This window comes from Ascidiella aspersa, chromosome 4 (assembly GCF_963924565.1).
Source record: "Ascidiella aspersa chromosome 4, kaAscAspe10.2, whole genome shotgun sequence".
In the NCBI taxonomy this organism is placed as follows: Eukaryota; Metazoa; Chordata; class Ascidiacea; order Phlebobranchia; family Ascidiidae; genus Ascidiella; species Ascidiella aspersa.
This window is the reverse complement of record NC_139450.1, coordinates 25,386,093-25,397,071: the sequence shown is the minus strand read 5'-3', so window position 1 is coordinate 25,397,071 and position 10,979 is coordinate 25,386,093. Positions and strand designations below refer to the sequence as shown.

Here is a 10,979-nt window from a genome sequence, read left to right as displayed (position 1 = left end):
TATATGTGGTATATAGAAAATGTACAGACCATAGCAAATTAAACTACCATCTGTGGAGGATTAGATACAACGATTTAACACTTGTTTAATATTTTTAGAAGAAATTAAAAACTATATTTCAGTAAGCTAAATGATATGTAAATTGACACACCTTCTGTTTAATGAAAATAGTCTTAAGTTGGTGATTGAATTTGTCAAAAATTCTGCGCTGATAAAGTATTACTATAACCACAGCTTCTTTATTTGAAAAAAATGATTTATTGTTCTTTAATTGAGCCTGAAGGTTATATTTCAGCAAGGTGCAAAATTGGGCGCTGGTCTAGAATCCTACCACAACGCGCATTATTTGGGTTAGGTTGCGGGTTAGCGTTTGGGTTAAGGTGGGTCAAGTATTATTATTAAATAAAACATATAATAATACTTGACCCACCCACACCCAAACGCTAACCCGCTACCTAACTCAATTTTGTGCGTTGATTTCATAACTGTGGTAGGATTCTAGACCAGCGCCCAAAATTGACCTTGTAAAAAAAAAACTCTTTGAACTATAGTTGTTTAACTTACACAAGTTATCTCACCTATGGTGTTTAAATTAAAAATACAGAAAAGTTATGGAAAGACATGTGGATATTTTCTTTAACAAAATTTAGTTTTTATTAATATGAACAAGAAAGACAGCCCTCTTTGTGTGGATTATAGGTTACTTTTCTTCATTTTGTAATAAAGCACAAAATGTATATAGAGATTTAAAATATTCTTACTATATTTTTGTTACTTGTACCATAAGGCGTAATTAGGCTACTTTTACAAATTGCAAAATTGGAAACTGTGTTACATTTTTTATCACAACATTTGAGGAAAGACTGTTTATCAATTTTGTTTAAATACTTTCTATGTTTTACAAAAGGCAATTAGTTAAACAAATATAAAAAGTGTGGTCTTTAAGATGTGCATTTTAACATTATCAGCAGAACATGTAGTTGTTTTTTTTGGTTTAGTATCCAAAACATTGCGGTTATAACTTAATGTTTTAGAAAGTGTGCCACTTTTATAGTCACAATACTATAACAATGCATGGTGTATTGGTGCAGCCTTCTTTGAATTCTACTTAGTTTACCTACTGAGTCAAAAGAGTGTTTTATTCTACTATTACACCACATAACCAACTATTAACATGCATCTGCTGTACATCTTGCTGCAATTTAATTTTTTTTAAATATTCTGTTTGTACATTTTTTAGAATGGTTTTTCTAAATAAAGACTAACAGTTTGTGTGTGATATGTTGGAAAGATTCGCTGCACAAGTTTTAAACCATTATATTGGACAATATGTGGAAAATTTCAATCCAGATAATTTATCAATTGGAATTGTACAAGGTTTGTTGCAAGCAATTACTATAGCATAAATGTCAACTTTTTATTTATTTTTTTCACGAAATATTTCACTAAAAAAAGCATTTATACAAACAAATATGTATTTATATTTGTGTATGGTAATTATCTTAGTGTTCATACACTGGTATTTAACATATATTTTTTATGATTTATATTTCTAAGCAGCTTTCTGTTCTTGTCATTAATTTGGGTATGTTGTCTACCTTAGTCATTAGTTTAATTTTACTACTCTCTCTGAATAACATTTATTAAGAGACTGAAGAGCGTGTGACAGGATTCTAAACTGTTAAAAATTGATTGCTTTTTTACTTTGCTTTACAACAGTAGATATGCATAAATTGTTAAGTTATAAAGCCGAAAATTAGGTTTAAAGCATATATATTGCCTATTTTGTATAAATTGTTATATTTAAAAACTAATAAGCAAAGCTCTACCAGTTGATATACATAGAATTTTCAATTCCGATTCAAACAACCTGAAAGTAATATACACATGTACATACTTAACTTCACCATTTTAGGACTAGTACTGGTCAGACATGGTAATAAGGGAACACCTCATTTCCATTTTATTTAGTGTTTATACCGAACTAGTTGGCCATTTTATTTAGCGTTAATACCAAACAAGCCCAAACATATTTAATTGCAAGCAACGCATTGGTCGTTAGAAAAGCATCAGCCTGATTGTGCTTAACTAATTTTGGTACGAGTTTTTTGGTATAATTTAACGTGCTAATAATTTTGTAACCAGTGTGGTGGTGAATTTTTCTCTAAATAAGTTTATATAAAGAGGCTTATTCTGTTAGGTGCTGTTGAGTTGGAAGGCTTGTCTTTGAGAAAGGATGCCTTAAATGAACTTGACCTCCCTGGAATAGATGTCAAATGGGGATATATTGGGAAAATTTCTCTAAAAATTCCAAGCTACAAAAGTTACAGGTTTGTTTTAATTGGAATGTAAACAATGTATTAAACCTTTTTTTAATTGTCTGTTTGTGTACATTATTTTAATCTAAAACTTTTTCTAAGACCCTAATAAATTATTATTTTTAGTGAGCCGTGGGTTATCGATATTAACAATGTGTATGTTATTGTTGGACCTCAACAAAGGGACACAAAATCTTATGACGAAGATGCAGAAAATCAACAAAGGGAACAAAAGTATGTTATATGTTAAGTGTTAACTACAGTTATTCTTAATATAGCTCTACTTTTATGTTACTGGGTTGGAATAGCTGTTTTTGAAAGGGGTGGGCAAAAGTTCAGTAGTTTATCAAGAGCAGCATGGAATAGATTAACTTGGGATAATCTCTGTCATGCCTGAGTATTCCTGAGTATATTCCCAAGTATTCCCAAGTAGTCTATTATGGTGGCCTCAACACAGATAGTTTTTAAAACGTGGTCACAAATGATGTTTAGAGTTTTATTAAACTGTGCTCTTTAAATCCTTTGTAAGGTCAAACATTATTCTGGTTGGCGTATCCAAAGCAGTACATCAAAGTGAACAAACTTCTTAATACAGACTTTTTTGGCTAAATAAGGCATAAAAAACATATTGTTGAGCCGCATGTGACTTGCAAGTCGCAATTTGTGAACTGTTATTCTATAATTATAATGTATATCTATTAGGGATAAAACACCAAAGCAGATGCTCGATGCCCAGTTGTAGTAGCGCTACTCGTCAAATACTATGACACCGATTACCAAATTACTGTATAAATTTTAGTATAAATTTGCAATCCAACTAGTGAATTTTATCTTGAAACTCCTATTTATTAAATAAATTTACATTTACAACTAAAGGTAACTAACCTGATAACACGTAAAAAATTATGTCATATTAACCTGGACAACATCAACGTTCAACAATTTAAATTCATCTAGCTTGCTTGTTTGAGCACATTAATAACAGCACTGGGTATCGCATGAGAATCGTATTGCAATACATTTTGTCTAAATTGGTGGGTTTTGAATTAAAATGTCAAGTATTAAGTGTCAGACATCCCTAATGTATTGCATTATTCAACTGATATATATAGCAAGAGAAAACAGCTTGCTGCTCTTGAAGACAAATGGCGTGCAACCCATGGATCAAGCAAGTCCATTTATTCCATTTGGCAAGCATACTCATCTAGCATTGTGACTAATATTGTACAGAATTTGGAGGTATGTGCATTTTACTTACACCTTTAATGATATATCAATGTTTAATTAACATGCCTACCCTAACTTTTCTAGGTTAGACTGTTTGATATCCACATTCGCTATGAGGATGATGTAACCATGCAAAGGCCTTTTGCATGTGGAATTCAAATAGAAGTTTTATCAGCACAAACTACTGATGAAAATTGGGTCACTGATGTGTTTTATTTATAAATAATTTTTTACTTGTTGTATGTAAATTTTTTTATAATATTTTAAACATATGTAGGTGCCCACCTCTAAAAGCAGCAAACATGACAGCAAAAAATGGAAAAAGTTGCAAGTTACAAACATGTCTTTTTATTGGAATACATTGACAGAAATGTTAAGTTCCAAAACGGATGTGTTAATTGAGGTTGGTTTTTCGCAGGGGTGGTTTTTTTTCTATACACACTTCACTTAAATATATTTTAAAAGAAACATTTATTTACATTTCTTTGTAAAGTACTGATATAAAAAAGAATGATAAAAAATTCACCATATTACATTTTAAGTGCAAGTGTTTACAAAAGATTTTTCAGCATGTCGTTTTTCTTTGTTTTATCTAGCTTGCAATGCAAAGTAACAATGCCAAACTACCATCTAACCATGACTTTGAGAATGCCTCTCAAGGAATATCAAGCTTTACACAGGCAGACCCCCAACTGATTTTAAAACCAGTTAGTGGTGAAGCTCAATTCATGAGAGACTGCTCCGTGTTACCTTTAAGAAAAAAATCACTGCCCAGACTCTCGCTAGGTTTAACTCTATCCTCAATTCAACTTGCACTTGAAAAACAACAGTACCAACAAATTGTCATGCTTGCGGCAGAAATGGACAGGTGGGATAAGCAAAAAAGAAACCAATCTGGAAAGCCTCAAGATTTTATTCGGGATAAGTATGTTAGTTATATTTTTGAAAGGAATTCATTTTGCAATACAAATTAAAAAGGCATATCGTGTTACTAACAAATTTAGGTTTACCAATGCCACAAAAATGGTCTCAATGTGTTTTTCTGTTTTGATATGTTAGGCATTACTAGTTTTTTATACATTTGTGGGTGTATGTGGTTTGGTTTTTCAAGTTTATCTTTTATATGTAAATAATTTGCATACCATTAATATACATAGGGTTTTCTCAACCTTTTTGTTCTTACAAACTCTTTTTCAGTTTCTCGAAAAGTTAGGTGACCTGCCAATTTTTGTGTAGGATACATAACCAGAGTCAATTAGAATCAATTTAAAATTAGCAAAATGTCATATTTATTGATGGGTTGTAAAATTTTGGCTGAAATAAATTTTGGCTAAAATATCTTGATTTGAGCCCAAAGTTTGCACAACTAGCTAAGCTTATGACACTAAACTTATAAGCCTTTATTCATATATTACAGTTTTAATGTGCAACACTTTTTGACTGAAGCTATATGACAACGTCATTAACACGACTTGTTTACTGCAACAAACCACTAAAACACAATTTTTATACTAGTTTATTTTTTTATGTACTGCTAAACTTTTGGTTTGTGATAATTTCTCTTGACAATTTTATCTCTATCAAATAGTACACAGCGGTTCGCCACACGACCCCTTGTGACTAATAATTATGTCACCATTTAATCTGAAAAAGTTGAATCTTCTGTGTTAACTACATTGCAGTCCAAGGATATGGTGGCAATGGGCAATTAGGGCACACCTAAAGAAAAATAAACAGAAAAGGAAACGAAAATCGCTTGCATTTTTGGTCGAAAGAGTTCATCAAATTGTACTGTATGCACAGTCTTACAAGCAACTGCTACACATGAAATATGTTTCAAAAACGCAGGTAGTGGATTTTGATCATATAATTAATATTATAAACTGAAATAACAAAATAATTTATAAATCATATTCAATTTGCTTATCTTTTTTGTTTAGTATTCAGATTTAAACTCAACCACTCAGGAAATAGAAGAGCAAATGACCTTTGAGGAAATTTGTATCATACGGGAATTAGTTTATCATCAAGTCGATACAGAAATGAAAGCTAAACTGAAAGCAGAGAAGGTGCGTAAAATGTTAACCTTATTGCATGGAAATAGTTACTATATAATATCAGTTGTAGCATTAGTGTTATGAACCAAGACCAGGATCTGTGTTAATTCAACAAGTTTAATTTTACCTTTGCACTCTCCTCTAAATCAGAAAAGAAATTTTAATAGTTTTTAGCTTCCATGGCTTTTGTATTAATTTTGTATTATTTTGTCAATAACTGCTATATTGGATTGAAATGTACAGTGTTTCTTTATCCCCAGGAGAGTAATGTGTACTTGTAATGATTTAAATCTAAGTTACGACTTAAGCTTGTTGCTTTTCGTTTCAATTTTAGAAAATGAAATCAAAAAAGCCTGGTGCAAATCGGGTGAAGTCTGTGAGAGGTTCTGCATGGCGTTTGGGTGGCTGGTTTGGGTAAATTTGCTTGTTAATGAAATGTATAGTATTTTAAAGTAACTTTCACTTCTATGCATTTGTAAGCTGGGGCAACAGAAAAAGTGAGAGTGCAGAAGAAGGGGAAACTGCTGAAGGTGAATCCTTACAGTCCGCTGATACTGTTCCCAACATTGACCGTTTACTAGAAGAAAGTGTGTACAAGGACATAGGTACTAATGTTTGCACTGTTTGTCAAATTAACTTTTTGAAGTTCCAGTCTCATTTTTCTTGCTGCTTATACCTAAAGTATCGATGTACCATTTTTCAGTTGCTTGGCCAGATAGTCTTAGAAACATCAGTGGGCGTCGATATAAGGGGGGCACAAAATTGTCCTTTTATAAGTCATTAAATAGATGGCAAATTTAAAAGCCTGTCATTTTGGTAAAATGTACCTGTAATTTACCATTTTGGTGATGGTTGGTTGTTAAGGTAAAGGCTATGCAGTTCATTGCATATGTTAAAAAAAGTGTTTTTTCTTTCTTGTAATTTCACAGAAGATGAAGAAATTCTTGAAGTATTCGGCGATGAGTTGCTCAATCAAGATACTAATGACACTTTTTTGAAACGGGATTCTGTTTTTCTCAAACTGGATTTTAATCTTGAAAGTGGCACATTTAAGTTAATGGGGAGCAATTGTGATAAGCAGCAGAATTCCGAAAGTCACAAAGGAATTGCAAGTTTGGAATTCAATTCAGTGAAGCTGTCTGGAGAATGGCGACCAAGGTATATGATATTATATATGATAAGTTTTGCATTGCATTATAAGTAGACAAGCAATATTGCCTATAACAAATATTTAGTAATCTCAAAAAGGGGTTCCTGAAATTTCAACTTGCCCTATTTTCCGTCTGACGTTAATGAATAAAGACGTCATAGAATAGTGGTTGGTGTGACGTCATAAAAAAGCGAACCTTTAGACGCAAAGCGAACCCGTGCCATCGTCAACACTCCTGCCAGGCGCTAGCTCTGCGAAACCGCTTAGTGTGCAATCGTTAACTTTAGGCGAAAGACTAAACAAAGACTGTGAAATATGTGTGATTGATTTTGGTGGAATCATATTAATTCGACTATCAGCAGCGCAGCTTCCTAAGTACGAAGTAAGGGACGACACTAAATTACAAGCACGCATTTGCACCTACAATACCAAACGAAGATCGTTTTTCCCGGGTGGTATTATGTTACGATTAGCGCAACATCTGTGCCGAGCTATATGCCAAGTTAACTAAAATACAAACTGTGGTTAAGGGAAAAGAGTTGCGTCAATTGCACATTCAACACGTGGGCTTGGAATGCGCTTATAGAGTAAAATTTTGCGATACCTATCATTACCAGGGCGATTTATATTTGACTTGGCAAAAAAGTCTAGATTTAAAACAGCGAGGAACAATAGCTCCGACGTTTTAGCGGAAAAAGAAAAAAAGAGGCTTCATTTAGCGTTGTCAATTGTCGAATGCAAACTTGCTAATCAGCCAACCTGAAAGAAAAATGCATCCTGCGTTTACTGTCGACCCTTGTCCAAACAAGAGACGAAAAACGGCGTTTTGCGTTTAATTTTGGTTTCGCATTAGAATAAGACACGAAACCAAATTAAATTGAAAACATTTCCGCTTCCGACAGTGAGTTAAGTCCTGACCAAAACGATCAAAAACGACAATATCACTAACAAAAAGGGGTATCCTCCCCCCCCCTTGATACGTAACTGATACTAAACAAATAATCTGATGTTGCCCTAGTTAAACATATTTTTAAAAGCTATTAGGCTTCAACATGTGGCCGTTTGAAAGTAAAAATCGATTTGACTATTGGGCGGCTACAGCGCGCTACACTTGGTTCATTCGGCCACACAAATACCAGGTAAAACCGCTCCTTAAGAAAACCCAATACTCCAAACATTTTTTATGTCTGGTGTGTGTTTGTGAAAGTTAGTGTGCTCTGTGGCAGTCTGTTATTAATTATTATCAATAAAACTTTCCCATCTATATTAGCAAGGAACTGTCTGACAAATGCGGTTTTGTGGTCGAAATTATCAGAGCCAATGCCAGCTCCATTTGTAATCTTTTATTTCACTTGAATAGCGTTGCTGCACTAAAGTGTGACCTTTTTACCTCGTGCAAAGGTGTCAAAAATTGGTGTTTAAATTTACAATAATAAAACTGTAAAATTGTTAAGTCATAAGATTATGTATATGCGTATGCCTATCTGTTTATGTAAATAACGGTGTATTAACAAACTTGATTTAAACTTTTTTATTCTCTATTTTACTATTGCTTAAATATTTAAGTGTGCAACAACTTTTCTAAATAAACTTTTAAAAACCCAACTGTAAACCTAGCATACCATGTTATTTTTATTGGCACCATTACAAATGGGTAGCGTTAGATAGCTTTTGGTTGTTTCTGTTAAATACTTATCACCTCATGCACCTCATGCCGGAGGTCGTACTTAAAGGTTGTTAACACGTCACACAGTTATTTACATAAACAGGTAGTCATACGCATATACATTATCTTAAAACTTAGCAATAAACACAACAACTTCCCCTAAAGCAGGGGTTTTAAATTTTTTTACCGCGGACCCCCCACATTTTTGGGGGATTGCGTGGACCACAGTAGGCGAAAAAAAATTAAAAAATGACGTCATAAATTTACGTCACAATACAAATAGACTTCATAAATCTGCTAATTTCAGATACGGAACGAGTGAGATGAAGATTGACCTTGGCGAGTTACTTGTGAAGGACTTGGCGCGACAGGACAAGCCATTTCACGACCTGGTCAAGGTTGCTTCTGTTTCAAAGCGACCCTCTTCACCACTTGTCATAACACCTCCCCGCATCCCGTCTGCAATGCGTGACCTTGCTACCAACATGTACAACCACTTGTTTACACACAACTCGTCAAAGGTGCTTGGTTTGTTATCTGTGCAAGCATGTTCGCTATAGATTTCAATTGATCTGTAATAACTAGTATAAATATAGATATGGTATTAATCTGGACTTTTTTTTTAATAAATGAGGGCTTGCTTTATTCATTTTTCATTAGATAGGTAACAGTTACATCGTGCCTATATAATGTTAAGACGTTGAATAATTTTCCTTGTAATCTTAGTAACAACATTCTATATAAAATAGCGTATAACTAGTTCTGAATATACCTGTTTTTTTAGGTTCATGTTAACTGCCTAATGGTGAGTGGCTATTTTTTTATTATAATAGGATGCTAACGATTCGTTGGAGCAAGGTCACAAGTCGCCAGTGTTCAGTCTTACTTACGAAAAACTCTCGCCATCAAACTCCAGTTCTTTTTCCAACCGCCTTGAGGTCGTAACGGCTCCGCTCTCATTTACCGTCGTTCCTGGAGTCTTGAATCGACTAAAGGATTTCTTCAACCAAGTTGAAAGCCAAGGTTTACGTTCATACTTGTAAACAAGCCTAATTTAAACTAGAGATCGACCGATATCACATTTTTGAACAGAAACCGATAACGGATGTTTTACAACTTTGTCAACCGATACCCAATACCGATTTTTTTATGTACATGAGAAATGTTCAAAACTTGAATTAATTCAAAATAAAATCCAAATAACGTTTTAGTTTATGTACCTTTATTCATTATTAAACTATTATTTTGCATATTAACTTGGCGTAATGCAAAAACCCAAACTTTATAATAAAAAAATAGGTAAGTTGTTTATTGTACAGAAAAAATTAGATTATATTTTCGTACTACAATATCGGTAGAAGCCAAATATCGGCCGATATTATCGGTAAACCGATATATCGGTCTATCTCTAATTTGGACTCAAACAAACGTTGTGCTTTATGGTTTGTAGAATGTGTTTCTGTACATTAGAAGTTTAACACTGCCTATGTAGTTCTAATTGACTGTGTACCGTTAATAATTGTGTATACAGATTGTTTCAAATTGATTTTTCGCGTCAGATACTGCGTATAAGTTGGAGAACGAAGCGTTTTCTGCTGCCGCGCGAGACAAGTACTTGGGATGGATGAAGCAAACGCAAGGGGAAATCAAAAGATCGGTTAAGCGTCTCATGGAAGGAAAATCGAAAAGCGAGGTTGGAAATGCTATAATGCGTTTATTAAATTTAATTAACCCTAAATTTTGACGAATAACTAAAATGTTAAACTTTCTAGCAGCTTTTCGAAATTCGATATTTCCTATTAATTGTTCTTCACTAATTGATCACGCGAACATATTTTTTAATTCATGCACCTGTAAATTTATCCGTTATTGTTGTCCACATGGTCGCCTATCCCGTTTTTGTAAATAAAATCAATCGTCGTTAAAATGGACAATGTTAAATTCATATGTGTGTAACCTCTTTAACCGACGGGTATAAGTCTAATGCATGTCCGTATTAGACAACGGACCAAAATACATCTTTTGGTGACTACAACGAAAAAAAAACAATTTAGTTTATTGTAAACAAGCACACAATCGTTTGTTTACTTGGGTATAATTTAGCTAAAATATGTTTACAGATGAATCCAAATCGCTGGGCGATATCTCTTGATATATTTGCACCGGAGATAATCGTTCCAAGCGACTGTTCCAACTCTTCCAGCAATGTGCTTGTGGTTAACCTTGGCCACATGACCTTCGAAAACCACTATGGAGGTAATTTGGTCTTATATGAAAGTTGAGTTGACACTAAGATGGTAAATGCTGTAATAGATGTTAGTCAATGACTTAAGTAACCGGTGAAAGCAGTCACTTTTAATTTAACTTGCCCTTTAAGCAGAATTACTTGATCAGAGGCATTTGTGGGACTTAAAAATATCTGGGAAAGGCGTTTGTTTTTAAAGATTAGACCTACTCGAATTATGTGATATCTTACATTAATAAAAATGCAAACTAAAAAATGGCATAAATTTGTGGCTAGAAACCTTTTATGCTGAAAGGCGTATGCAGATTAGACAACG

General features: G+C 33.6%; 1 protein-coding gene across 1 annotated transcript in view; it reads left to right on the top strand.

The window, feature by feature from the left end:
• The first annotated feature begins 1,280 nt into the window (after positions 1–1,280).
• LOC146157122 (intermembrane lipid transfer protein VPS13D-like) overlaps positions 1,281–10,979 on the top strand; it is an 84,199-nt gene continuing 74,500 nt past the window's right edge. Inside the window, exons 1-16 of the mRNA XM_083388398.1 lie at positions 1,281–1,377; positions 2,201–2,330; positions 2,445–2,552; positions 3,431–3,557; positions 3,630–3,743; positions 3,823–3,948; positions 4,142–4,470; positions 5,228–5,393; positions 5,486–5,614; positions 5,937–6,016; positions 6,083–6,207; positions 6,532–6,760; positions 8,726–8,939; positions 9,252–9,441; positions 9,978–10,111; positions 10,539–10,674. Coding sequence (XP_083244524.1) covers positions 1,281–1,377; positions 2,201–2,330; positions 2,445–2,552; positions 3,431–3,557; positions 3,630–3,743; positions 3,823–3,948; positions 4,142–4,470; positions 5,228–5,393; positions 5,486–5,614; positions 5,937–6,016; positions 6,083–6,207; positions 6,532–6,760; positions 8,726–8,939; positions 9,252–9,441; positions 9,978–10,111; positions 10,539–10,674 — 2,434 coding nt within the window. The remainder of the gene's footprint in view (positions 1,378–2,200; positions 2,331–2,444; positions 2,553–3,430; positions 3,558–3,629; positions 3,744–3,822; positions 3,949–4,141; positions 4,471–5,227; positions 5,394–5,485; positions 5,615–5,936; positions 6,017–6,082; positions 6,208–6,531; positions 6,761–8,725; positions 8,940–9,251; positions 9,442–9,977; positions 10,112–10,538; positions 10,675–10,979) is intronic.